General features: G+C 60.4%; 1 protein-coding gene across 1 annotated transcript; it reads left to right on the top strand.

The window, feature by feature from the left end:
* The first annotated feature begins 212 nt into the window (after positions 1-212).
* ATG2A (autophagy related 2A) lies at positions 213-27,660 on the top strand. The gene is given in 43 exon segments (XM_063146184.1): positions 213-383; positions 4,203-4,365; positions 4,563-4,715; positions 5,198-5,300; positions 6,495-6,660; positions 6,851-6,982; positions 7,248-7,344; positions 7,933-8,085; positions 8,347-8,489; positions 8,918-8,993; positions 9,557-9,579; positions 9,581-9,816; positions 10,336-10,486; positions 10,682-10,783; positions 11,124-11,288; positions 11,410-11,647; positions 11,928-12,030; positions 12,152-12,314; positions 12,632-12,774; positions 13,296-13,459; positions 14,683-14,840; positions 15,382-15,532; positions 16,243-16,436; positions 17,103-17,183; positions 17,376-17,482; positions 17,822-17,914; positions 18,049-18,119; positions 18,241-18,317; positions 19,017-19,187; positions 19,610-19,736; positions 20,085-20,293; positions 20,730-20,953; positions 21,216-21,351; positions 22,340-22,543; positions 22,721-22,822; positions 23,172-23,256; positions 23,695-23,830; positions 24,594-24,666; positions 24,954-25,036; positions 25,724-25,845; positions 25,994-26,148; positions 26,247-26,402; positions 27,109-27,660. Coding segments are annotated over 43 exon segments (5,997 nt in total). The 3' UTR covers positions 27,346-27,660.

The raw sequence follows: 27,660 nt of genomic DNA, 5'->3' as shown, positions 1-27,660 counted from the left end.
CCGGAGTCCCCGCCCCCTCCCGCGACGTCACCCGCCCCCTTCTGCCCCGCGAGCCAATCAGGCGAGCGCCGGAGGGCTGCGCGGCCAATGAGCGCGCTCCGCTGCCAGCGGGGTCGGGCCTAGCGGGCAAAAGAAGCCGGGCGCGGAGCCGGGGGGTCGAGTAGACGGGCCGGCCGGGCGAGGCGCCGCGCGGGCGGGGCGAGGCGGCGGCCATGTCGCGGTGGTTCTTCCCGTGGTCGAGCTCGATCAAGAAGCGGGCCTGCCGGTACCTGCTGCAGCACTACTTGGGCCACTTCCTGGAGGAGCGGCTCGGGCTGGAGCAGCTCAGCCTCGACCTCTACGCCGGCGCCGGGCGCCTCCGCCGCATCCACCTCGACGTCTGGGTGAGCCTCCCTTGGGGGGGGGGGAGGGAGGAAGGAAGGGAGGGAGGGGAGGACAGCACAGCACAGCCACGCAGGCAGGAGTCCCACCGGTGAAGCGCCCCCCCCCCCCTTCCTGGGGTATGAAGCCCGCCTGTGCTCCAAGGAGGCCGAGGTGTCGCTCTGGGCTCTCTCTCTCCCCACACACACACCCATGTCCCACCTCCACAACAGCCCTGCGAGGTAGGTCAGGCTGAGAGAGGCTCGAGGACCCCTCCATCCACCTTCACAACAGCCCTGTAAGGTAGGTCAGGTGTAGAGAGGCCCAAGGACCCCCTCCCACCTTCACAACAGCCCCATAAGGACGTCAGGCTTAGAGAGGCTCAAGGACCCCCCCATCCACCTTCACAACAGCCCTGCGAGGTAGGTCAGGTTGAAAAAAGCTCGAGGACCCCCTCATCCACCTTCACAACAGCCCCGTAAGGTAGGTCAGGTGTAGAGAGGCTCAAGGACCCCCTCCCACCTTCACAACAGCCCTGCGAGGTAGGTCAGGTTGAAAGAGGCTCGAGGATCCCCATCCACCTTCACAACAGCCCTGTAATGTAGGTCAGGTGTAGAGAGGCTCAAGGACCCCCCCAACCACCTTCACAACAGCCCTGCGAGGTAGGTCAGGTGTAGAGAGGCTCAAGGACCCCCCCATCCACCTTCACAACAGCCCTGCGAGGTAGGTCAGGCTTAGAGAGGCTTGAGGACCCCCCCCCATCCACCTTCACAACAGCCCCGTGAAGTAGGTTAGGGTGGGCCGAAGGGAGCTCTCCAGGTGTTTTGGTCTCCAACACCCCCCCAGCATTCCTGACCCTTGGCCATGCTGGCAGGGGCTTCTGGGAGTTGGAGTCCCGAGACATTTCGAAATCTACCTCCTGCCTCCTAGGATCACCGGAAGGCCTCATGGATTCGAACCCGCGTCTCCACTGTCTTAATCCATGGTAATACAAGCACAGGAACCCAAAGCCAACCAAAAGGAGGGAAATTCACTAGCAAGCCCCCCCCCCCAAAAAACCCAGGGGCAAAGGGGTAGTAAAAAGGATGTTCACTATAAAGCATTTCCACATGTTTTGGACCCTTGGGTCCTTCTTTAGGGTCAGAATAATACAACAGGCCCCATTTCCTCCATGTCAACAACGCTGTTGTAGAGTTGTAGGGCTTTTCTTTTTCCTGGCTGGGACATGACTCCCCCCCCCATCTAAACATCTGGCTGGGGGTGGTGTTATGGGAGTTGGTAGTCGGGCACATCTGGAGGGCAGCAGGCTGGAGAAGGCTGCCTTAAAATGCGACACGCGTACACACACCCCAATTGATTATCGTGAAGGCTTTTGTGAGCTGCAGTCCGCTTCGTCGGAAACTCCAGTCCACGAAAGCTTCCGGGTGAAACGGTCGTTTCGGGACAGTCTTCAAGGCGGCACAGGACTCCTGTTCTTGCGGGTTGTGGTCCTGGATCTGTCCCTACGCCGCCCTTCCGCCAATTGGCACCCAGGTTGATTCGCGTTCAGATAAATCACAAGGAGATCAACAGCCCTTTAGCATTTAAACCTGGCCAGGACCGGCGCGGCCCGTGACGCCCTCATTGCCCGAGGGAGGAAAAGAGCAGGCCGTGGTGTTGCCTTGGGCTGAAAGAGGCCCCCTTCCCTGGGCAAGCGTGGGAGGCTGCAGGGCAAGAGTTAGCCCTTTCGCTTGCCCCACGGGGTTGGAGCCGAGCCACCTGTGCTGCCGGCCGCGTGATGCTACCCACAAAGAATGTGCCCGGTTTCTCCAGCTGCTGGTTGTTGACTGAACTTTTCTTGTTCCTGTTTGCCTTGCTGTGTTGGCTCGTTGCGGGAAGGCCGGGACCTTATTGCAAAAGCCTTTTGCAACCTGGGCAGGATCTACACTGCTGCTTTAAAACGGTTTATAACAGCAGTGGCCACTTTGGGGGCCCAGGACACACGCTCCAGATGCAGTTTTCAAACCGTTTTCAAAGCGTCACGCCCTGCTTGGTGTACGTCTGGCCCTTGGAAATGCACCTAAGGAAGGTGCTTAGGTGCAGACAAAAGTGGGTTTTGCCCTCTTCCACCTCGCTCTCGATGTATGCTTCTGTGAGAAGGGGGGTATTTGACTTTATGGGCTGTGGAAGCGGCCATGTCAGTCCGGAAGAACAACCCTTCTGGAGTCCCAAGGATGTGACCGGCCTTTGGGTCAGTTGTTGGCTCGAAGGCCCATCCTGCCAGGGAGAAAAGTTAAAATTATCCCCACGAGTCACTGCCTGCCTGCCCACACTTCTGTGTGTCTTCTCTGTTTACTCTCACCTCCCTATTCTTAGCTTCCCTGTAAGGAATCACAAGGGCTTGAGGAGAGTTTGGCCGGCTACGGCAGGCCGAGAAGAATCCCGCGGCCTCACAGGTGGGAGGCCTGGATGCTTCTGGCCCGGCTCCCCGCAGTTTCAGGGGTCCCGTCCTGCCAGCCCTGTCCTCATTTCGCTGCCTCCGTACAGCGCCTGGCACGGGGGCAAAGTCATGCCTCTCCCTTAGTCAGTTTCTCCTGGCTTGGAGAATTCAGCCTTCCCGGCTGGAGTTGAGCTCCAGCACGTCTCGGGAGAAGGCAGCTGCAGTTACGCGTTCCCGAAATCTCCCTCCCTCCTGTTGCTAATACCAGCAACAGGAGGGGCCTGAAGTTGTGGGGTGAGGAGGGTAGGGCCCCTTGCCTTACCGAAATCTTATTATGGAGCGATGAACCAGGAAGTGTCATGTAGCCTGAGAGAGAGAGAGAGAGAGAGGAATCCGGGCTGTTTTGTCTTCGTGGAACTGAGCAGCAGGAGGCAGCTGGCCTCACATGCTTCAGCGTCATCGCTGTTGCCTCAGAGGCAGGGCTGACCCTGAGCTCTCAGCTGCAGGAATGGCAGACCGGCCTCTTCCCAGCCAAGCTGAAGTGGTGGGGAGTAGCCAGGGCCCAGCAGGGGAAGAGTGGGGGTCTTTGCTGTCCTGGGTTCTAAATGGACTCAGTGCTTCAATCCACCGTTTGCCTGGTCCCTTCATCCAGCCTCCTCTCTGATGCATCTCCCTGCATGTCCCACCCCTAATTGAGACTGCCTGGGGCGACGGTGGGACCCCTAAGCCCCCTCCTCTGTCCTCCCCTGGGGAATCGCCTCTGCCTTTGCTCCCTGGCTCAGAGGGTGGCAACTCAATCAGACAATGGGCCACCATGGGGAAGAGCGAAGGGCAAGTGGCCACCTTCCTCTTTCGGTCGCCTCTGCTCCTGCTGGCGGCTTTATTTACTTGGTCGTGATTGCACCTGGGCGGCATGCACGGTCCCCTTCCTCTCCGCTTTATCCTCACAACAACCCTGCGAGGTAGGTTGGGCTGAGAGTCAGGGACTGGTCCAAAGCCGCCTGGCGAGCTTCACGGCCAAGCGGGACTAGAACCCAGATCTCCGACTCCCAGTCCAACAAACTAACCCAGGTTTCCCCAACCTGGATGTGTTGGACTACAACCCCCACCATACGCGGATGGCAGGGGCAGGGGGAACAACCCCTGTGTTGATTTTTAAATGGTAAGCAGCCCAGGGCAGGGAGCTGTTCCTCTTTTCCTCTGGAAAACGCCCCGTGCCTGGACAGCATTGTATGACGGATGATGGTGGCGATGATACTTACGGTTTGGTGCGTGGGGCCCTGGCGTTCCCTGCTATTTCACATATTCTGCCCTCGCCCCCGAGGCCTCTGTATCTTAGGGGGCTTCCTGGCTTGCGTACCAGCTGCCCAGCGTCCTGTGCCCGTCCTTGACCCCCCGCCCCCTCTGTCTCTCCCCGATGCAGTCGGTGAACGAGTTCCTGGAGTCCGTGGGCGCCCCGCTGGAGATCGTCGACGGCTTCATCGACAGCATCGCCGTCACCATCCCCTGGTCTGCCTTAGTCACCGAGAACTGCACCGTGGAAGTGAGCGGGCTGCAGATTACCTGCCGGCCCAAATACCGTGGTGGTGAGAACCAGGAGGGGCGAGACGGGGCTCCTTGGGAGGCGGGCCGGGGGGCATTTGGGGTCGGTTTGGCCGGTGCTTAGGAAGGAAGGGAAGAAAGGCCACTGGAGGCATTCAACTCCCGTATGCTGGAACAGGGGAAGGGACCCTAACTCAACCCCCTCCTCCTCCTCCTCCCTGCCCCCCTTGTGCTCCCGCAGCTGCCCCCGGCTCGGAGTCGCAAAGCTGGGCATCATGCATGACCACAAGCATGCAGCTGGCCCAAGAGTGCCTGAAGGAGCAGGCTGAAGAGCCGTCCGACACCCCCCAGCCGCTGGAGGGGCTGGAGATGTTTGCACAGACCATTGAAACAGGTGCGTGAGTGTCGGCCAGGGGAGAGAGAACGAAGAACTGGGTGCCCTGTGGAGGAGCTTTGCTCCCCTGCAAGCTCTTGCTGAGCGGCTCTTGGCTGACATGCTGCTGGTCTTCACGCTGCTGAGGGCCTCCCCTTGGCTCTGAAGCCTTTGGCTTGCTGCATCCGTCCTAAAACAGCGCTAAGGATCATAGAATCACAGAATAGCAGAGTTGGAAGGGGCCTCTAAGGCCATCGAGTCCAACCCCCTGCTCAATGCAGGACAAACCCTCTGTGTTCATGGGTCATTAAGGGCTTGCAGGATCGGGGGACCTTTGTAAAGCCGCAACCTTACTGATTTGGGTGAAAGAAGCCCAAATGGTTATATGCTTGGATCTGCTGGGTGCCACCGTGGGACCGAGGGGTGGGGGGCCGGTGTGAATTGGGTTTCCTTGCTGTGCCTGGCCACCCGGTGATTCCCCGGTGTTCTCCGCTTCCTGACAGTTCTGCGAAGGATCGAAGTGACCTTTCTGGACACCGTGATACGTGTGGAGCATGTGCCCAGCGGTGGAGAGGAGAGCATGGCCCTCGAAGTCCACATCAAAAGGTAACTGGCCCTTCCGCCTCCGGTCGCTTTTTATGAACGGGGAGGGTGGCTGGGTGTTGGGTCAGTTTTCCCGGGGCTCAGCGGCACAGCGCCTTCTTTTCAGTGAAAACCATTCTTCACTGAGGGGTCAAGTGGTGTGGGTTCAGAACCCGTTTTAGGCCGAGGACTGGATTCCCTTTGAGAGAAGGTTTTGTGGTGGGTGGGGGTCTTGCAGTGGAGTGGGGGGACAGGCCTGAAGAAGGCGTCCTGCACTCTCGATCCTCCCAGAGTGCAGGACACGGAATAACGGGCTCAATTTAAAGGAAGCCAGATTCCAGCAGGACAGCAGGAAAAACGTCCTGACTGTTAGAGCAGTATGACAATGGAGCCAGTGACCTAGGGAGGTGGTGGGCTCTCCCACACTAGAGGCAGCTGGACAACCCTCTGTCAGGGATGCTTTAGGGTGGATTCCTGCATGGAGCAGGGGGTTGGACTGGATGGCCTTGTAGGCCCCTTCCAATTCTGCTATTCTATGATTCAATGGGTCCGAAGGCAGAATGGGCCAGGCTGAAAGTACCAGCATTTTACGTAGCTGCAAGCCCTCACTTTAGAGAGGTGTTTCGACTTTTTAAAATGGGGAATAAAAGGTTCTGGTGAGGCCTTGAAGTGAGTGAGTGAGAGAGAAGGGTGGGTGGAGAGGGAGGGAGGGGGGAATCCTAGTCACTGGCTGCCCCCCTCCTCCTTGGAGAAAAGGAGGCTCAGGGGAGACATGATAGAGGTGTGCAAAATTATGCCTGGCGTGGAGAATGTGGATAGGGAGACGTTTTCCTCCCTCTCCCATCATACTAGACCCCCGAGGGGATGGTCCCATGAAGTGGATGGGAGGGAGATTTCAGGATGGGTCAAGGGAAGGATCTCTTCACGTGGCACGCCCACAGGATCTAGCGACGGCCACCAGTTTGGATGGCTCTAAAAGGGGGTTGGGTGAATTCCCAGAGGAGAAGGCGATCCGTGGCTGCTTGACCGGATGGCTCTACGCTATCTCTGATATCAGAGGCAGGGTGCCTGTGGACAGCAGTTGCTGGGGAACATGGGCTGGGGGCTGCTGCTTGTGGGTTTCCCAGGGATGAGATGAACCCCCTGGTCAGATCCAACCCCAGGCCTTCTGTGCTGTGGGTGCCGTGGCTGTCCTGACCGCTCCGCCCTCCCGCTCAGGTTGGACTACTGCGACGAAGCGGTGAAGGACCCTGGCCAGGCCCTCCCGGTCGACATCCACCAGCCCCCGCCCTTCGTGCACAAAATCCTGCAGCTGAGCGGCATCCTGCTATACTACGAGGCGTTTGCGGAGGGCAGCGCCCGGGTGCCGTCCCCCGTCCCGGAGGTAGAGTTGCGGGAGGCTGACCCTGCGATCTCTCAGGGGGTCCCGGGGGGGGGGGGGAACGGCAGGAGTGTCCGAGGCCCCTGCCTGCCCCTGTGGCGGGGGGAGGGGGCTGCCCCTCTGACCCAGATGCCGAGTGAGGGGGGGTCTTTAGGAATGCCTCCTCTCCCCTCCCTCCCTCCTTCCAATCCAGGAGGGTGCTGAGCCACGCGACCCCCAAGGGGAAGAAGCCTCCCCCAACTCCTTGCTTCAGATCGGAAGCTGCTCCGGACACACGGAGATGAGGATTAAGCTCAAGCAGAATGAGGCCTTTCCTGGAGCCAAGGTCAGCCGGACCGACGCCGCTTCCCCCTTCCTGGGGAACGTGGGCGGGAGGGTGTGGTTGCCCTCATGGCCTGCTTGGGGCTTCCCAGTGGGGCAGCTGGCTGGCTGGCTGGCCGGCCACGAATGCTGGACGGGATGGACCCTTGTGCCGATCCGGCCTCGGGGCTCTTCCGGTGTCGGTGGCTGCCTGCGACCTCCCTGCCCCCGAAGCGGAAGGGCCGAGGGCTTCCCTGTGAACCGGAGCTGTGTCCTCCGTCTCTCCGCAGCTGGAGCTGGACGGGAAGCTGGGCTCCCTGCACCTGCTGCTCGCCCCCCGGCAGGTCTCGGGTTTGCTGGATCTTCTCTCTTCCCTGAACCTCTCAGGTGAGCTCCGTCCGGCGGCAGGGCAGGGCGGGGCGGGAGGCGGCAAAGAGCAAACCAATCACAGCCGGGGAATCCCGAAGGTCCCGGCTTCGATCCCCAACGGCATCTCCAGGTAGGGCAGGAAACACTCCTGCCTGCAACGCTGGAGAGTTGCTGCTGCCGGTCCGTGTGGACAATACTGGGCTCAATGGACCCAGGCTCTGTTGTGTTCCTAATGCTGGTCCCTGCCCCCGGTTCTGGGCGGCCCAAGAGGGTTGGCACAGGCAGCTGGATGCCTGGCCAGTGGAGCCTGACCCTCTGCCTGCCTCTTCCTCTCTCCCGCTTCCCCGGAGATGCCAGCTTTTGCATTGAGTATCTCAGACAGGAGCAAGGAACTTGAGCTCCCCACCTTCAAGGCGTTGCTGGACTCCAGCTCCCATCAGCCCCAGCCAGCACAGCCTGGCTGCTGGGAGTTGTGGTCCAACAACCCCTGGACAGGCCCGAGTTCCCTACCCCTGACCTAAGGCCTCAGGGCGGGTGCCTTCCGCGTCGTCGTCGCGGCTGGTAGACACGCCCTTCCCCTAACCCTCGTCTCTCCCCGCAAACAAGAATCCGGCCTCCTGCAGAAACAGCTGAGCAAGAGCCGCCCCCTGGACTCGGAGGACCTGAAGCTGATTGAGCAGGACCTCAGCCAGCAGCTGCATTCGGGGGCGGGCGGCGCCCCCACGCGCCTGGAGGCCTGCGTCGGACTCGAGAACGGAGGTGACTGCCCGAGGGGGGTGGGCTTCGGCTGCTTGGGGCGGAGGCGCACTCGCCGCACCAGGGGTGCGGAGCCTCTTCCGGCCTGGGGGCCAGATTCGGAGAGGCTCTCGAGGGCCGCGGTCCACAGGTGGGCGGAGCCAAAGGCAAAGAGGGCGGGGCTAACAGGCCACAAGTTTTGGTTTGGCCTCCTAATGGGAGTTCTGGGGCCGGCGTCTCCCTTGGAGGGCAGGACTGACGCGGCGGCGCTTCCGCCCCTTCCAGAGATGTTCTTCTCCATGGCGCCCATGACGAGCAGCGTGTCGTCCGTGCGCTCCGTCAGCGAGCTGTCCGAGGTCGACCTCGACTCCTCCACCCACAGCGACTTCAGCACCAGCCGCCTGCAGGCTCCGGCCTTCGCTTCGGGGGTGAGGGCCCTCTCGCGTGTGGGGAAAGGGGGGCCCAGTCAGAGCCCCTCGTGGGGCCTTTGAACTGCGTGTCCTCTGGGTGCAGACCCTCCCTCCCTCCCTGCCCCACCCTTGCCCTGGCCGCAACGGTGGCGTAGATTGGCTTGCGATTCTGGGAATCCCGGGTTTCCGTGGCCCACCGAGGGTGGAGGCCCTGCGCTACATGCAGAAGGTTGCAGGTTCGACCCTTGGCAACATCTCCAAGCAGGGCAGGAGAAACTGGACTGCCCCTGCTGCTGCTGCCGCCTGTCAGCGTTGACGAGATAAACGGGCTCCTGTCTTGACTCGCTATCCGGAAGGCTCCGGTCTTCTATGGCTCTGACTCCTCTGCCTGCTAGCATCCCATAATATCCCGCTGCTCCATCCTCACCTCTTCTCCCTCCCCGCAGCTGATCCTGAGTAGCCCCCGGCGTTACGGACGGTCGCCCTTCGCGGCTACCCTGCCATCCCTCAGCAAGATGCCCAGTAAGGCTTATTTTATTGATTGACGCTACTTTCATACTGCAGAATACCTGAAAACCTCTAAGCGGCTCACAGGAGATATATAGATATAGATATATAGATATATAATGCAGCTTCACGCCAATGTTAAAAACTGTGTAAGAAAAATGTAAAGTAATGCATCATTAATTAATTAAAAAAACGATACAGCAGAAACAGTGGTCTGTTTCACATGTCATGCTAACCCATGGGGGTTTTTTTATCCCAGGGTTTGTTGCCCTATCCAGGGTTTGTTTGGCAGACGATCGGACAAACCACAGTTTGTTTCCTCAGTTCCTGGGTTGTTTATTTCTCTCCTCCTTCGCCCACACTACTGGCGTGTACAATGGTTTATTTATTTATTTATTTATTTATTACATTTTTATACCGCCCAATGGCCGAAGCGCTCTGGGCGGTTCACAAAACGGTTGGTTGTTTTAGACTAGGGTAGGCCAGTGAAACAACACACGAACAGCCCACGGTTCTGCGTTCTCACGTAAATGGCAGTCTGTTCAAAGACTTTCTCTCTCTCTCACTCTCTTTTTCAGGTAAGGCCAGCCACCCGCCGCTACCCCCCCTCCCTAGAGAGCCAGCGTCCCGAAGTGCTGCTGCGGGTGACGGTCGGGGGGCTCACGCTGACCCTGCTGCAGCCGCCCCCCGGGCCTGCGTCCCCTGACGTCCTGCACCTCCTGCTGGCTCAGCGTTTCTTCACCCACCTCGGGGGCCTGAAGGACTCTGCCTTTGGGGGCCGCGATTTCCAGCCCCTTCGCCACTGCTTCGAGGAGGCCTGTCCGCACAGCAACGTCCGGTAGGTGTCAAGAACGGGAGCCCGGAGCTCACCGTTCGCTCTTCAGCTTGCTTTGCCCCGACATTTTATTTAAAGCCGTCCCTGTCCACCCTTCGCCGTAGATTTCAGGGCATCGTACAGCATAAAGCCGATACGAAAAGAATCCCTACCCCCACCAAAAAGACAAAAAGCTGCAGATAAGGCCTTAAAACAGACTAAACTTTGCTGTGTTCTATGCGTTAACGCGGCCCCCGGAAGTGAATCCTGCCCTCGGGGAAGAAAGAGGCATCGTGGGTCACTGTTGGAGGAACACCCTGATTTCTGGCCTCCCCCTCTGCCCCAAGAGTGCCTGGTCCTTGCCGGGTTTACGAACATCAGAAGAACCCTGATGCTGGGTGAGACCAAGGATCCGTCTAGTCCAGCACTCTGCTCTGCGGGGAACTCAAGTGCAGCCCCACCCTCCTGCCCATCTTCCCCAGGAACTGGTTGCCACCAGCCTGCATCTCTCTCTCTCTCTCTCTCTCTCTCTCCCTCCTCCAGGCTGACGGGGGCTGCCATACAGCTCAGCTGTGAGCACAGGGCCTCGGGGCAGCTGCGCCTCCTCAGCTGGGACGCCTCCTTCGGCCTGCTCGAGGTCCTGGAGTGCTTGTGGCCAGGCGGTTCCAGGCCAGCGAAGCCGGAGTACACCGAGGTGAGAGGCCTGAGCTGGTTTTCTTTTCTTCCTCCCCCCCACCCCACCATCGGGGACCCTGAAAACACCCGGAGCTCTGCATCCACAGCAGGGGGTCAGTTGTACCTAACCCCCTTCCCCACCCGCTGCATTTAAAGGGGGCGCACTTTGCAGGCTGTCCTGAGCTGGTTTTGCTTCCTCCTCTTCCCTCCCCAGTTGCTGGCCTTCGCCACCCCCAGTGCCTTTCCCTACAGCCAGTCGCCTCAGCCCTGCGCCCGCCTCCGCTGCAAGCACACGGAGAAGCTGCCCTCTTCCAAGGTTAGCAAGTGGGGGGGGGCTTGCGGTGGGCGGCCAGCAGCACCCCGGCCTGCGACGACAGGATCCCCAGTGTGATGTCTGCGGGCACCCAATCTTTTCTTAAAAAACAGGCATGGATTTCCTTGAAAGGCACACAAGAACCCGCCTTCAGGAGGAAGGGGGCGTGGGCCCCGTGGGGAGTCCCCGTGGGCTGGGTTCCCCACCCGTGGCTGAACCCTAATGGGCAGCAAGGCTGTGGTCTTTAACCGAGGCTTTCTGGGTGCGTGTGAGAGAGGGGTGGCGGCGTGGGCCTGTGGCCTGGCCCCAGCGTGGCGCCCGCCAACGGTGGCTGTACTTGCAGAGCCGCCTTGCCAAAGCCGCCGCCAAGCAGACCGTGGAGTTGGCGGCCGAGCTGGCGGAGTTCTGCTCCGACGTGGACCTGGCGACCTTCGACCGGCTCTGCTCGGTGCTGCGCTGCGCCACGGCGCCCTCCACGCCCGCCTGGCCGCCTCCCGAGGCCCACTTGGTAAGTCTGGGGCGTCGCAGGCGGAGACCCGCGCCCCCCACCACGCACCGCGCCCGTCGGAAGGCGCCTCCTTACCGGCTTCTCTCTTTCCTCCTCCCTTCCTCCTGGCTGGGGGTGCCAGGCAGATCCCGCCCCTGCTGCCCAGTGGCAGGCGAGCGTGCAGCTGGCGGCCCCGAAGGCCACCCTGCGGCTGAAGTTCCCCATCCCGGACCTGCGCCCGTGGCCCGAGCGGCGGCCCTGGACCCAGAAGGCGGTGCGCAAGGAGAGCTTGCGGCTGGACCTCGCGGGCGCCGAGATGCGCGTAGAGCTCGGGCCGGCAGGCCTGAGCCAGCTGGAGGTGACCTTCAGCGACCTGCATGGTAAGGAAGTGCGGGAGCGCCACTTGTGGGCACCTCGCTTATTTTATTTTATTACTTAAGGGTCGCCCCCCCCCCCCTAAAATATTACCTGGGAGGCTGGCATGCTTCGGAGTGGAGGGCTGCCCTCCTGCGCCATCTCCGTTGGGGTTCAGGAGAGCAGCGTCTTTGTTTTGGAGCTCCGAGCCTCCCCCTTCGGTCCTTGCGAGCCGAATCGCTCTTTGCCGAAGGACCCGAGGGCAGGGCCTCCAAACCCCACTTACAAGGTCTGAACTCCGGGCAGGTGTGTACGAAGACGGCGCGAAGCTCTCGGTGCCCTGCTTCCGGGTCGGCAAAGCCCCAGACCTGTCGGCCAAAGAGGGCGGGAAGAAGTACGTTCTCCCGAAGTAAGTCGGGCTTCCGAGCCTCGCTTTGTAGCTTCGAGTGTCGCTTTGGTGCTTGGGTTGCCGCTCTGAGGAGCGGAGGGCCATGCGGGCCCTTTTGTCGAGCGCCGTCCTCTCCCGGCAGAATCGCTCTGGCCCTCCGGCCTCGGGCCAGCGGGGCCCTGTGGGACGCAGCCCTGGCCAAGCCGGAAGAAATGGAGCTCTCGATGGCAGAAAGCCCCTGCGAGCTGAAGCAGCCGGAGCCGTCGCCCTTCTCGTCCAAGCGGACCATGTACGAGACCGAGGAGGTGAGAGGCGGCCCGAGGGCTGGCGGGGTTACGTCGGTCAGCGACTGGGCTTGGTGTCCTAGGAACACAGAACAGTAAAAGCTGCCTTACAACGAGTCAGACGCTGGATCCATCTAGCCCAATATCGTCCACACTGACTGGCAGCAGCAGCCAGGATTTTTTCCTGCCCTACCTGGGGATCGAACTGGGGCCCTTCTGCCGCCGAGCCCCGGCCCCTCGCCCGCTGCTGCCTCCTGGACCCAGCCCTGCTCCCCAAGCGCCTCAGGTGGCCTTCCTTGTCAGCTGCTGATCCGTGCCGGCTCCTCCTTCCCCTACAGATGGTGATTCCTGGAGATCCCGAGGAGATGGCGGAGTTCCAGTCCCAGACCCTGGAGGCTTCCCAGTACGCCCTGGAGTTGACCTGCCCCACCATGCACATCTTCCTCCCCAGCAAAGAGTTCTACGAGAGCCTCTACAACAGGTCGGAGACCCACGCTCTGCTGGGCGGGCGGTGGGGGATGAATCCTGGTCCGCAGGAGCCACGGGACGCCGCTGGCAGGCTCTGGGTCCAGCTGGCAGCTCTTCTCCCAAACCCTGGTCCCCAAACGTTTCTCTCTTGGGGACGGAGAGCAGGTGCTCTATACCAGAGCCCCAAGCTTGTATATTCTGATTCGCCTCTCTAGCAGAGAAGAACCCTTCCCATCAGCTGCTTTCTAAGTTGGAGTCTTGACTCTTGGCAAAGCAAGGAGACGGGGGAGGGGGTGCGAACTCAGGCCGTGGGGAGAGTTTCGGCTGCAGAAACTGCTGCTTTACTGCTCTGCGCCACACGAGGCTCATATCAAGAGAGCAGACAGAGATCAAAACACAGTTAGGCCGTGAGATAGAGCAGCTGAGCTCTCCGTCCAAGGCAGGTTCAAAGGCGTCACTCCTGAGGGTCCCAGTCCATCCGAGCTCGTGGAATGGGGAATGTCGTGTGATCTCGCCATCCCTTCCTCCCGCTAGGATCAACAACGACCTCTTGATGTGGGAGCCCCTCAGCCCACCCCCCAGCCCCGCTCAGACTCTGGGGGCCGGGGGGCCGATGGCGGGCACCTTTGCCGGCGAAGGGCCCATGTCCGTCCGTTGGCCGGAGAACTTCAAGATGTGCAAATCGGCCTTTAAACTGGGTAAGTGGGGCAGCGCTCCAGCGTTGCAGGGAGGCTTCTCTTGGGGGGGGTGTCTCTGTTTGGGATGGGCATGCAAGCAGAACCCGAAATCGGAGCCCCCCCAAAAATTCCACACTGAACCACGGTCTGACATGTGGTTCAGGGCCAGGATCTCTTCTCGATCCTCCCAGAGTGCAGGACACGGAATAACGGGCTCAAGTTAAAGGAAGCCAGATTCTGGCTGGACATCAGGAAAAACGTCCTGACTGTTAGAGCAGCACGACAATGGAATCAGTTACCTAGGGAGGTGGTGGGCTCTCCCACCTGTCAGGGATGCTTTAGGGTGGATTCCTGCCTTGAGCAGGGGGTTGGACTCGATGGCCTTGTAGGCCCCTTCCAACTCTGCTATTCTATGATTCTGTGTGCCAGTATCGGATTGCAAGCTTTGCATTTTTGTTTTACCTTTCCCCAAGAAAATCTGAGTGTATTTTTGTGCACATTTTCCCAAACGCACGAATCAGTTGTGCCATTTTTGAGATCTATGCATCCTTTGTGCCTTGATTAAAGCGTGCTTGTAAGCATTTTTTTAAAATACCAGTTTTTCCCACGGGCGTTTTCAAATCTTATGCATGCTGTCGGACCCTTGTAGGGACGAGTTCTGCAAAATTATTTATTACATTTATCTACCGCCCCATAGCCAAAGCTCTCTGGACGGTTTACAAAAGTTAAAAACAGTAAACATTAAAAAGTATACAAAATTTAAAACCTACAAAAACCTAAAAACAATGGTATCCATTTAAAAACAACAGTTCTGGGGTCTGTTAAAAAACAAACTTAGCGTTGTTAAATGCTGTTAAATGCCTGGGAGAAGCGAAAAGTCTTGACCTGGCGGGGAGATCATTCCATGATTGAGGGGCCACCACTGAAAAGGCCCTCTCCCTCTCACACCGCACGCTCTGAACTGCACTCCTGTCCGCATTCGGCCCAGGTGGTGCAAAATGGGTTAACCCTGACCAAAAATGAACCAAATTCTTTGTGCATCCCCGGCCTTGCTACACACCTCCCCACGTAGGGGAAGGCTCTCGGTGCTGCGGACGGTGCCGTGTTTCAGCCTGACTGAGCGTGGCTTTAGGAGCCGTCCTGGCTCGATGGCGGAGCAGCGGTTGCCAGGATTCATGGAGCTTCCAGGGTGTATCAAAACGCTGCTCTCTCTCTCTCTCTCTCTCTCTCGCCCACCCTCCCAGATTCAGACTCCGAGGAAGAGGATTCCCACTTCTACTCGGTGGATGAGGCCGCCGCGCAGCGGAAGAAGGGGGAGCAGACGAGTGCCTTTCCCCAGAGCTGCGTCTCTGTCGTGCTCCGCGTAGGAAAAGGGCGGGTCACGGCTCTGTGCGACGCTAAGGTAATAGGTGCAGGGGCTCGGGAGTGGGGGGGGGCAGATGGGGTCACCTGCATTCCCGGCGCTGACCACTCATACGGCCCAGGGAGTCCTTTCTAGCCCTCCGCGTTTCCGAGGAGTTGAGGGAGAGAGTAGTTATTCCCCAACGTACGCAGATTCAGCTATGTAAATGAAGAACTCCTAAACAGGCCTTCTTTGCCAACTTGAAAATGTGTCAGGACTGAGCTTCACTGGGCCCGTAGTGGTGTGGGGGTCTTCCCAGAGCTTCCCAGTATCCCCTGGATGGAGCTGGCGAAGAGGTCTTGCTTGGACGGGATGCGGAGGGGAGCCCCCCCCCAAATGCCTCCAGCCATGTCGCCACTTGGGTGGGGGAGGTCATCCCACCCACTCCATCGGCTGAAAAAGGCTCTCGGTCTCCATCGCGCCGGGCGACGGCCCTGGTCTTGCGTGTCTCATCCTGACTCTGGGCTTCCTCCCTTGGCTCCCCTGAGGCGGCTGCTTGTGGCAGGGGTCTCTGAACGGGGCTCTCTCTTTGCCGGCCCAGGGCGAGGGGGGCAAGAAGCTGGAGGGCTCCCACGGGGAGCTGGTCTTGGACGTGGAGAGCGGCAGCCTCTTCAGCGTCTCGCAGTACAAGGGCCGCGAGGACCTGGGCTACTTCTGCCTCGAGGCCGAGAAGGTCGCGCTGTATCACAAAGGTAGGGCCTCTGGTCGCAGGCCTCGGAGGGGATACGTTGGGGAGCGTGGGTGGGCTGCTTCCCGGGGCAAAGAGAGGAGTTGGTGCCTGCAGCTGTTGGATGACATCGGAAGCTCTCTACGAACTTGTGGTTCGCAGCTCTGAAAAGTTCCGGGTGCAGCAGCAGCCTCTGTTGCCTCACCGCTGGCTAGGAGGGGCGGGGTGGGTGTGTCTGTCCCGGTTTGCACGATAAACGTGGCTTAAACCAGGGGTACCCTTTCCAAGAACCCGCCCCTGGTTTGGGGGCTCTGCCAAATCATAGAATCATAGAATAGCAGAGTTGGAAGGGGCCTACAAGGCCATCGAGTCCAACCCCCTGCTCAATGCAGGAATCCACACCCTAAAGCATCCCTGACAGATGCTTGTCCAGCTGCCTCTTGAAGGCCTCCAGTGTGGGAGAGCCCACAACCTCCCTAGGTCACTGATTCCACTGTCGTACTGCTCTAACAGTCAGGAAGTTTTTCCTGAGGTCCAGCCAGAATCTGACTTCCTGTAACTTGAGCCCGTTATTCCGTGTCCTGCACTCTGGGAGGATCGAGAAGATTTGATTGATTGATTGATTGATCAGGATGGATGGGAGAAGGGAGGGGGTGTCTGCTCAGTGACTGGAGAAAGAAGTCCACGGCCCTCTGATCATATATTAACTCTGGATGACCTCGATTGTCCCTGCAGCTGTGGTGGAAGACTACCTCATGGCCGAGCACCTGGAAACCCCCAACTTCCTGCCCCCTGAGGGTCTGCACCCCACCATCTACGCCTCTCAGGAGGGCCCCATCAGCTGGCCCTTGGGGGCCAAGAAGGAGGGTCCCCTGAAGATGCTTTCCCTGGCAATTCAGATCAACCTGGATTTGGAGAAAAACATCAAGGTATCTTGGCCAGCCATTGGCACAACCTTCCCTGTGGATCAGGACCAAGGGGCCTTTTGGTTGCTGAATTTTCCTCCCCCAAACCTGCTGCGTGGGGGGGGATCGGCCGTGAGGTCTGAGACGGGGGCCATGCTGGACCCGGAAGGCCGTGGAGTCAAGGGATGGAGGCGGATGTCCCAGAGTGCTCCAAAACACAGCAGAGCAAACACCCACCGGCGGCACATCCGGTTTATAAACGTATAGATTTAAAATGCTATCGATCCAAACGTTTTAAACGTCTACAGTTTTTAATAAATAAATAAATGGATAAACTGGGTGTGCTACTGGTGGTTGTTTGCATTTCGTTCTGGAGGGCTGCTGTGTCCTGTGCGTCATGTTGCCTTTGTGCCAGGGTGCCTAAATTTATTTATTTATTTATTTATTACATTTTTTATATTGCCCAATAGCCGAAGCTCTCTGGGCGGTTCACAAAGGCACCCTCAGGAGCCCAGTGCTGTCCCGGCTGTATAACTGAGGGTGCCGTCACACGACCCGAGGCAAGGAGACCCTCGTGGTGTGGCGGTGAGGGTGCCGGACCAGAAGGGAAGCAGCCAGGAGCCCAGACCCAGCCTAACGCCCTTCCTTCCTTCCTTCCTTCCTTCCTTCCTTCCCGCTTGTCCGTTACAGGAGTTCCTGGTGACGCTGCGCCTGGAAGGCGCCACCATGCGCCATCACATGGCGTTGCCCCATCAGAGCTGGTACACACAGGTGAGGTCTGAGTCCTGCGGGGACCTGCCTGAGCTTCTGGCTGGGAGGGGGGGTTGAGGAGCGGGGCGAGATCTGGGAAGGGTCCGAGCTTTGTCTGACTGGCGCCTGCTGCGTGACATCCGTCAGCGAGGGCAGGTCCCGCACCGTGTGCGACTTCCTCGCCCTCACCGTTTCCCTGCTTTCTTCTCCCAGATGATTGACTTCTTAGATGTTCTGGACGACCCGATCCTGGGCTTTGCTCCGCCCACAGTCATCACGGTGCTGCACACTCACCTGTTCAGCTGTGCTGTGGATTACAGGTCAGGGACGTCGCAGGGACCTGTCCGGCGGGCGGGACGGGGCTCTGCACCGTGTCGGGCCAGATGGTCAGTTTCCTGCAGGTGGATTCTTTCCCCTCCTCAACAGAAAGTTACGCAAATTACGGCTGGAATTTACGCACGTTTCTGTTGATGAGAGGGAGGAAAGATGTGGGGAGAGTTCCCAGATTTCAGGAAAAGCCTGTGACTCAGGTCGCGAATGCAAGCTGAGCTTACTTATTTGTTTGAAGTTGTTTCCACGCCGCTCTGCAGCCAGGAGGCATCCCGGAGCGGCTTTCTGTGCGACCTGTTAAGCAAGCCTCCTCCTCCCTCCCTCCACAGGCCCTTCTACTTGCCCGTCCGGGTCCTCATCACGGCCGAGACCTTCACCCTCTCGAGCAACATCATCGTCGACACCTCCGTCTTCCTCCTCCGGTGGGTCTTCGCTTCCCCCTTTCCCCTCCCCGGCCGGTGCAGCATGAGCAGAGTTTGACCCCGAAGCCCGTTTCCTCCCCGTCCGATTGAGGCCAGGGGAAGACCCTCACCGGCCCTCTTGTCCCCCCGTGCAGATTCATCTTGGACGACTCGGCCCTTTACCTCTCCAACAAATGCGATGCGGAGACAGGCGACCTGAGGAAAGGTAACTCTGCTCCGTCCCTGCCTCTTGATTTGGAGTGCCTTTGGTTTAATCTGGATTAAGGGCCCGTCTGCGTGCTCAGCTGCTGAGCTGTGGTCTCCCCTCCCCCCCCTCTTGGTCTCAGATTACGTTTGTGTCGTGGACGTGGACCTCCTGGAGCTGGTGATCACCACGTGGAAGGGGGCCACGACTGGGAAGCTGGTGAGTCCCTGGGGGCTTTGCAAGGACTTTGCAGACAAGCTGGAGCGTGTTCAGAGGAGGGCGACCAGGATGATCAGGGGCCTGGAAACAAAGCCCTATGAAGAGAGACTGAAAGAACTGGGCCTGTTTAGCCTGGGGAAGAGAAGATGGAGGGGAGACATGAGAGCACTCTTCAAATACTTAAAAGGTTGTCACACAGAGGAGGGCCAGGATCTCTTCTCGATCCTCCCAGAGTGCAGGACACGGAATAACGGGCTCAAGTTAAAGGAAGCCAGATTCTGGCTGGACATCAGGCAAAACTTCCTGACTGTTAGAGCAGTACGACAATGGAACCAGTGACCTAGGGAGTTTGTGGTCTCTCCCACACTGGAGGCCTTCAAGGGGCAGCTGGACAACCCTCTGTCAGGGATGCTTTAGGGTGGATTCTTGCATTGAGCAGGGGGTTGGACTCGATGGCCTTGTAGGCCCCTTCCAACTCTGCTATTCTATGATTCTATGAATCATGCAAGCCTCAAAGTCCAACAAGTCCCTTCTTCTCCTTAGGGCGAGGGGTCAGCCCCCAAGGAACAGGGGTGGGGCTGTTCCTTCTGCCACGGGAGAGGCGGGAGAAAAGCAGGAGCTCTGCCACTCCCCCCGAAGTGGGGGCTGAGTCTTTGACGTCTGCTCTCTTCCGCTCCCTCTCCATCCGTCGTGGCACAGAGCCGGCCTCTCTTTGAGCTGCGATGCTCCAACAACGTGGTCCACGTGCACACCTGCGCGGACTCCTGTGCGGCCCTCGCCAACCTGATCCAGTACGTGGTGAACAACGGTGACCTGCACCCGCCACCCCGGCACGACAGCCCCACCGAGATCGCGGGCCAGAAGGTGCAGGTGAGGGCTGGGCCGTGTGTGTGTGTGTATGTGTATGTGTGTGTGTGTGTGTGGCCAGTCCGTCCCAAAACCCTCTTTGGTGAGGCTCGAGGAAAAGTAACTTGCCAAAGAACATCAGTCCCAGGCGGAGGTGAGCGGTCTCGGCTCTTTTGAACCCAAATAAAGCTGACGCGGGAGGGCAGCGCTTCATTTTGCAGCGTGCCAACCTCCCGGTTGAAATATTTTTTTAAAAAAAAAACAATCTGGAGAAGTAAAATTAGGAGGAGCAGGTGCCAAGAGAGGTGCCCGTGGGCACAGTGGCGCCCGTAAGAGCCGAGCCACAAACTCCCGGGCTGTTGCTTGAAGCGGAAAAGGGGCCTCCTTGCCGCCGGGAGATTCGGCCACCTCTTAGCCCGCTCCGCCCTGCTTTCGTCCTTTGCCAGCTGTCGGAGAGCCCAGCGTCTCTGCCCCCGTGCCCCCCTGCCGAGACGGCCGCCATCAACCAGCGCGACCTCACAGACGCCCTCATCGACACGGAGCGCAGCCTCCAGGAACTGGACGGTGACACGGGTAAGAAGGGAGGGCGCGGCTGGCTCTTCTGAATGCGCTCAGTGCGCCTTCTCCCGTAAAGGCCGGCGCAAAAGACGTTGGCCCGGTTATGAACTGCGCCCGCCTTTAAAGGCGGCTCCACAATTCCGAGTTCTGCTCTCCCCTCCGAAGCCCTGAAATCACATGTCCCCGACTTTTGGGGGCACGTGTGAAGAAGCGCTGTGGGCACCACCACAAGATGGCTCCGAAGGAGGGCGTGGCTCGTTGCGAGACGGCTGGCTGGTTGTGTAGGGGGTGACCAGCTGGCCCGTACTGTTTGGGGTGGGGCTGAGTGAGGCCTGCCGTTTCTAACCTTGCCCTCTTCCCCAGGTGACGCCGGGCTCAGGCGGCAGCCGTCCCCGGTTTCTGTGTATCTTTTCCCCGGGGAGAACGGAGCTGCGGGCAAGGCGAGAGCCCCCGCCCCACCGCCTGCCCCCGTGGGGGAGGGGCTGGACTTCAGCCCCTCAGAGGACAGCGAGGGCGAGAGCGAGGCCACCGATGACTTCTGCATCCTGGACGCCCCGGGCACGGGCATCCCGGTAAGGGCAGCAGGGGGGAGGAAACACGGAGCCTGTGCGGTGTAGCAGCCCCAACCCTGGACTGCGGCCGGTCGCTCTGCCCATTCAGCCATGCAGCTCACGCCGGTTGCTCTTTCTCGGCTTAGCCTACCTCGCTGGGTTGTTGTGAGATTGAACCGTGCGGGAGGGCAGGCATCCTATACGCCTCGGCAGGACATCCACGTCGTCCTATTTCTCTGTGACTCCACGTCTCGTAGTAACGCTCCTCCTTGCTGAGACTTCAAGAGCAGGGCAGAAAAAGCCGAGGAAACCCGCTCAGGAGGGACGGGCAGGGCTGGCGTTTGGGGCTCGTTCGGCCGCCACGGCCGGAGACGCTCCCTCGTGGCCCCGCTGCAAAGGCCGCGTCCCGGCTGCGGCTCACCTGCCCTCCTCCCTGCCTCTCCCTCGCTCTCCGCAGCCCCGGGACGGTGAGCCGGTGGTGACCAAGCTCTTGGAAGGCCCCGTCCGCATCCAGGAGGGGCATTTCTCCCGCCCGCTGGGCAGCACGGACTTGCTGAAGGCGCCTTCCCACTTCCCCGTGCCCGAGAGCCGGGTCGTGATGCGAGAGATCTCGGTCGTCTGGCACCTCTACGGAGGCCGGGACTTTGGCCGCTCCGCCCTGGGCCACGCCCATTCGCCCAGGTGAGCCCCCCCACGCCCTGGCCACGCTCCGTGGTCTCCGATGCTCCGCTGCCCTCCGTGCCCGCGCATGGGTGTCTTCCTTCCGCGTCTAATTTACAACGTTCCCGCCCTGCCTCTTTTGATATATAAAAAAGAGAAACTCTCCCAGGTGGCTACTGAAACGCGCCTCCTGCATTGAGCAGGGGGTTGGACTCGATGGCCTTGTAGGCCCCTTCCAACTCTGCTGTTCTATGTAAACCCCCCTCCCCTTCCTGCCTTTCAGGGTGAAGCCGCCCCTTTCCAGCACACGCTCCTCCCCCTCCCGCTCCTCCGTCACCAACCGGCCCCAGAACACCTGGCGGGCCCAGGGGGGCACCAGCCGCGTCCACGACCTGCTGATGGAGATCCAGCTGACCAAGGTGAGCCGCCGAAGGGGCTTGGAGAGGAGAGGAGAGGGTGTGTGTGTGTGTGTGTTATTTTATTTTATTTTATGTATTTATTTATTACATTTATATCCCGACCCATAGCCAAAGCTCTCTGGGTGGTTTACAAAAGATAAGAACTGTAAACAGTAAAAAAAAGTATACAAAATTCTAAAACCATCAAAAACATAAAAACATTTAAAAACAACAGTTCTGGGGTCATTAAAAACAAACCAACTTAGCGTTGTTAAATGCCTGGGAGAAGAGAAAAGTCTTGACCTGGCGCCTGAAAGATAACAGTGTTGGCGCCAGGCGAGCCTCATCAGGGAGATCATTCCACAGCCGGGGCCACCACTGAAAAGGCCCTCTCCCTTGTTGCCATCCTCCGAGCTTCCCTCGGAGTAGGCACTCGGAGGAGGACCTTAGATGTTGAGTGCAGGGTACGGGTAGGTTCATGTCGGGAGAGGCGTTCCATCAGGTATTGTGGTCCCAAGCCGTGTAGGGCTTTATAGGTTAAAACCAGCACCTTGAATTGGGCTCGGAAACGTATAGGCAGCCAATGTAAGCGGACCAGAATCGCTGTTATATGCTCAAACCTCCCTGTTCCAGCTATCAATCTGGCCCCCCCGCATTCTGCACAAGCTGCAGCTTCCGAACCGTCTTCAAAGGCTGCCCCACGTAGAGGGCGTTGCAGTAATCTAATTTGGGGGGACGGGGAGGGTGGAGCTGAGCTGCCACGGGGTCATCTGCATTCCAGGCGCCCTTCCTTTGGGAGGAACGGATTCCTGTGCGGTCGGTCGGTGAGGGCTCCTCCTCTTCCCTCGCTCCCTGACCGTGCGCCATGCATTGTGGGGGTGGGGGTGGAAGAGAGAGGATGGGACCGCCATCGCCAGATCCACTGGGGCCCGGGAGACCCGGGTTCCAATCCCCTCTCCGTGTCTCCTGCCCTACCATGAATGTGCCCTCTGCTTCTCCCTCTCTCCAGGTGAGCTTCCAGCACGAGACCTACCCCAGCGGCCCATCGTCGGAGAGACCCTCCCTGGAGCTGGGGGCGGAGCAGCCCCTGGCCAGGCAGGTCTTCATCGTCCAAGAGCTGGAGATCCGGGACCGCCTGGCCTCCTCGCAGATCAACAAGTTCCTCTACCTGTACAGCAGCGAGCGCATGCCCCGGAGGGCCCACTCCAACATGGTAGGGAGCCCCGGGGGGGGGGGGGGGGGGCGGGCGCAGGCCAAGCGCAGACGCCCGTGGAGAGGGGATTGAAGCCGCCCTGCGTGGATCAGCCAAGGGAGGGGCCGGCCGCCTCTCTCCCCTGGCCCTGGGCCGCAGTCCACGAGGCTGAGTTCTGAAGACCTCCTTCCTCCGTAGCTCACCATCAAAGCCCTCCACGTCTGCCCGGAGGCCGGCCTGGGCGGTCCCGAGTGCTGCCTCCGCGTCTCGCTGATGCCGCTGCGGCTCAACATTGACCAGGTGAAAGGGGGGAGGGGATTGATGCTCCCCTGCGAGAGAGGCCCCTTTGGGGGGGGGTGGCGGGGATCCTTTCCCAGGTGGAGGGGATCCTCCCTGCATCTAAACTGCCTGGGCCTTCTTGGAGTAGGGTGTAAGATCCCCACTATTGAGTCGGCTGTGGCTTGGACGCCTGGCTTGCCCTAGTGGCTTTCTGGGCCAGGAGAAAGGGAGGGGAGGGCATCTGGATCCGTCCTCCTCCTCCCTCCAGTAACTCTCCTTCCCCAAACTGGAGACGTCGGCATCTGAGCTGGGGCAATCCAGGCCGGGTTCCCCCTCCTCCTGACGCGGCCTCCCCTCGTTCTCGCTCCAGGACGCCTTGTTCTTCCTCAAGGACTTCTTCACCAGTGTGGCAGCCAGCATCAACCCAGTGGTACCCGCCGAGGCCGGCTCTGAAGGTGCGTCTCCCGCCGTCCCCCCCCCATGGAATGTTGGCTGGGGCTGCTGGGAGTTGCAGTCCAGCAACATCCGGAGGGGACCAGGTTGGGGGAGGAGGCTTTAGAGACGGGGTGCGGGACCTGGGGGCGAAATCTGGCCCTCTGTGGTTCTCCTTCCCGTAGCCCCACCCCAAGCATCGACCGCTGGGTGGTTCTCCACAGGTTTCCCCCATTCTCAAAGGTGGAAATGCTTCTTGTAAGCCTCCGTCATGGGCAGTCAGAGTTTAAAGCTGCAATTGGCTGGCTTTCTGGCTCCGCCCACCCCTCGCACCCCCCAAAGCCCTTAACCCCCTGCCCTCGTAGGGGGCGTCCCTTTTCTTCCCCGTGGGGCAGATCTGAGTCCTTTTCCTTGGTGTGCCCCCCTTACCGTTGCTCCGCCTGCCCCCCCCCCCCCCGTAGGCCGAGTGGAGTCCCCCGGGAAGGACCCCGAGGGGGCCGAGAGCGAGATGGCCGCTTCGATGGAGACGACCGCCAGCGAGAACAGCTCCCTGTCCAACGCCTCTTCTTCTTCCTCCGACCAGCCCATTTACTTCCGGTATGAGCCCCTGAGGGAGGAGAAACAGGGCCGGGGGGCGGGGGGCGCGTTTGGGCCGTGGGGCTGTCAGCAGGGAGGCTCTGGCTGTCGTGTCCCTCCCAAGCCCTCGTACTTTCGATGGGAGGCAAAGTAATCCACAAAGCTTTTATGAAGCAACAAACGTCTCTTTAACCTGAAGAGAGTCTAACCTCTTTGAAACGGCGCCCTAAGCAATTACTATGCAAACGAAGCAAGACAATTGTCCGCTCAAGAAGAATAGGAAGCCACTTCCCAAACGCCCGTAACTTCAGAGAGCCTGGTACGGAGGCAGGTTCTGGCGTAATCGAACTGACTTTCTCACGCCTTCCTTCCGCCTGGTGCGTTTGAGCTTCCGGCATACCATAGCATCAGCTAGCTCTCCTCCGGAAGAAGGCTCACTTCCCACTGTGTGTAGGATTTGGCCTTGAGGAGATAAGCTGTGGAGAGGGCTGACTCCCAGCTGGGGCATCGCCCGTGAGAGCTTCCTCCCACACTGGTACAGGCCGGCTGGTGTCTGGCACTGCCTGCTCTAGGTCCGAATCTGATTGATTACCTGAAACCTCTTCTCCCGAAACAGGGGCAGTCGGGTTAGACACGACACTGGGGTAGGGGTGGGCTGTCCTGTGGTCCTCGCAGCTGCAGCCTCTGCAACAGCTACAGCCACAAGCAGGCGCCGGCCTGTCTGTGGGAAGAGGCGCCCCCTCCTCTCATCGGCCCCCTCGCCCGCTTGGCTTCTCGCCCCCAGGGAGTTCCGGTTCACCTCCGAAGTGCCCATCTGGCTGGACTACCATGGCAAGCACATGACCGTAGACCAGGTGGTGAGTAGAGGAGACGTCTGGCGCCCTTCCGCCGATGGCCGGGGCGGGCAACACGCGGGGGCGCAGATGGCCCCGGACACTTTTGTGTCCCCTGCGGCAGCACAAAAACAGCTGTTTTGCCAGGAAACAAGGCGTGCGGGGTGACGGCGGTGGGGCGCTCACTATACCTGCAAGCAGAATTAGGCTCCTGAAACCCTCCCAGGGACGCCGTTCCGCTTGCGTGAGCCTCCTCCTCCTCCTCCTCCTCCTCCTCCTCCTCCGCCCACAACGCCCCTCTTTCTCCGTAGGGGACCTTTGCCGGCATCCTCATTGGCCTGGCCCAGCTCAACTGCTCCGAGCTCAAGCTGAAGCGACTGTGCTGTCGACATGGGTGAGGAGCCCCATTTTGCCTTGGGAGGGGGGGGTGTCAGTGGAGATGCAGGGGGAGGGGGGCTTCAGTCATCCCCAGGGCCTGGCTGGGGCTGCAAGGAGCAGGGAAGGAGGTGTTGAAAACCACCCCCCTGCGGCGTTTTGCTTTGGCATGGCGTTGTCCCCCAAATCCTTAAGCCCTGCCCGTTTATATCAGCAACTCTGCCTGCCCCATGAATGGCCGTGGGTCAGGCGGCATCCTGAAATTCCCCTTCCTGAAGTTCAGTTGCCTGCCGTCAAAGCAGAGGAGGGCAACCTCCCACTCGTGGGCCTGATGCGGCCCGCGGGGGCTGCTCGTCTGGCTTGCGGAGTGTTTCTGGATTGCTCCGAGGGCCGGTGGGGCCTTTCATCTCAGCTGCCTCAGCTTCTCCTGCTTCCGCTTCCTTCCCGCCTTGGGAGGAGTGAAGCTGGTTCCTGTCGGAGGCGCCGGAAGGTTCACGCTCCATGCACGCCTGCTCGGGTCGAAGTGACGCCTTCGGGCGTGCGGACGTGACCTGGGGAGAGGTCAACCCATCCAATGTGGGTCGCACTGCCGTGCGTTCAAGAGCGCTGGAGGCCACGGCTCGCTCATCCTGTTTAACTGAGCGGTCTGCTCGGCACGGTTGGGCGCTGCCTTGACTCTTGCCTTCCTCCTCCTCCTCTCCTAAAGGCTTCTGGGCGTGGAGAAGGTGGTGAGCTACGCCCTGACCGAGTGGCTGACCGACATCCGGAAAAACCAGCTTCCGGGCATCCTGGGAGGCGTGGGGCCCATGCATTCGGTGGTCCAGCTCTGTAAGTTGCTGCTGGGGGGGAAGGGGAGGGAGCAGCTGGGACGGGGTGGGCAAGAGGCAGCCATCGTGCCGCTTCCCCAGGGAGGGGGACGGGACGGGTGGGTTTGAAATGCTCCCTCCGCATCCTGGCTTCCTCTCTCTCCCCCCAGTCCACGGCCTCCGTGACCTCTTCTGGCTCCCCATCGAGCAGTACCGCAAGGACGGGCGGATCATCCGGGGCCTGCAGCGCGGGGCGGCCTCCTTCGGCACCTCCACCGCCTCGGCCGCCCTGGAGCTCAGCAACCGCCTGGTGCAGGCCATCCAGGTCAGGGGGGCGGGCGGTGCCGAGGGCGGGGTCCACGAGGGGCGTTCCTCAGGGCCACGGCAGAGTAGCAGCCCCCTCCCTTCCCCTCTGCCTTCTAGGCCACCGCCGAGACCGTCTACGACATCCTGTCCCCCACGGCTCCCCCCATGACGCGCACCCTCCTCGACAGGAAGTACAGCCGCAAGCTGAGGCGGGGCCAGCAGCCGGCGGACCTGCGCGAGGGCGTGGCCAAGGCCTACGACACGGTGCGGGAGGTAAGGCCGGAGGGGGCCAGGCTGGGCGGGCGGTCTGCCTGCACGTGGCCCCGTCGGGGGAGGGCCTGGAGGGGGATCTTCTGCTTTGACGAGGGGCCCCTGCAACCAAATGTCGCGCTGGGGAGAGCCTCGTTCCGTTCCTGCTCCCAACGGAGACTCGGCATGACGTGAGCGTGCTCCATTTGCATGGGCGGGTGTTTGGGAGGGGGGCAGCCCCTTAGGAGAAAGAAATGGACGTTTTTGTACTTCCTTGAACCTTGAGGGTCCCCTGGGCAGGTTCAATCCCTCCCTCTCGTTCCTCAGCAGTGTCGCATGGGCCGTGTCGCCACCTGCCCCCCGCCCTGAATTCACTATTGGGAGAAGTGGGGGGGTGGGGTGGTGGGGATGATTGAGATCCCACCTTTTTCATAAGCTCCTATCTGCCCCAGCCAGCATAGCGGGGGACGATGGGGATTGCAGTGACTAGAGCAGAGCTGGGGAACCTCCCCCTCTGGGAAGCCCCCGCCTCCCGTTGATTCCCGAGAGCTTTCCTGAAATGGTGTCTAACCATTGGAACGCCCCGCACCTCCGACGCCTGGTGTAAAACGGCCAGGATCCAATGCCCTGCTCCAGCGGCGCACCTCCATGTAGAAGGCAGGCCGCTCCCTCCCGGCAGGGCTCTCTCGCGCGCCTGACCGCCGCCTCTCCTCTCCCCCCGCTCCGCCAGGGCGTCCTCGACACAGCCCAGGCCATCTGCGACGTGGCGGCCCGCGGCCACGAGCAGAAGGGCATCACGGGGGCGGTCGGAGGGGTGCTGCGGCAGATCCCGCCCACGGTGGTCAAGCCGCTCATCGTGGCCTCGGAAGCCACCTCCAACCTGCTCGGCGGGATGCGCAACCAGATCAAGCCCGACGCCCGCAAGGAGGAGTCGCTGAAGTGGCGCTCGGAAGAAGCCCAGGAATGAGGGGAGCGCCAGGAGTCGGGCCGCCTCCCTGTCCCGCTTCAGACATTGCGCCGGCAGCCGCCTCTGCCCCCGTCCCTCCGCCGGTCTTACCATGTAAAGAACCACGGAGAGGAAGGCGCGGACGAAGAGGCGGCATCGTCCGAAGTCCCGGGGTCGGCGAGCCGCCCGAACCCCGCAAGCACACTGGGCGCCACGGAGCTGCCGCCGCCTGGCCTGGCCTGTATTTTTGTACTTTTCAAGACTGTACGCCTGCCAACCGTTTGGTGCATGACCTGCAGCCGCGCGCGCTCTCCTCCGTAAAGCATTATTGGGGGT

Source organism: Elgaria multicarinata, chromosome 21 (assembly GCF_023053635.1).
Source record: "Elgaria multicarinata webbii isolate HBS135686 ecotype San Diego chromosome 21, rElgMul1.1.pri, whole genome shotgun sequence".
In the NCBI taxonomy this organism is placed as follows: domain Eukaryota; kingdom Metazoa; phylum Chordata; class Lepidosauria; order Squamata; family Anguidae; genus Elgaria; species Elgaria multicarinata.
Note: the sequence above shows the minus strand (reverse complement) of the source record. Positions and strands in the feature narration are given on the sequence as shown.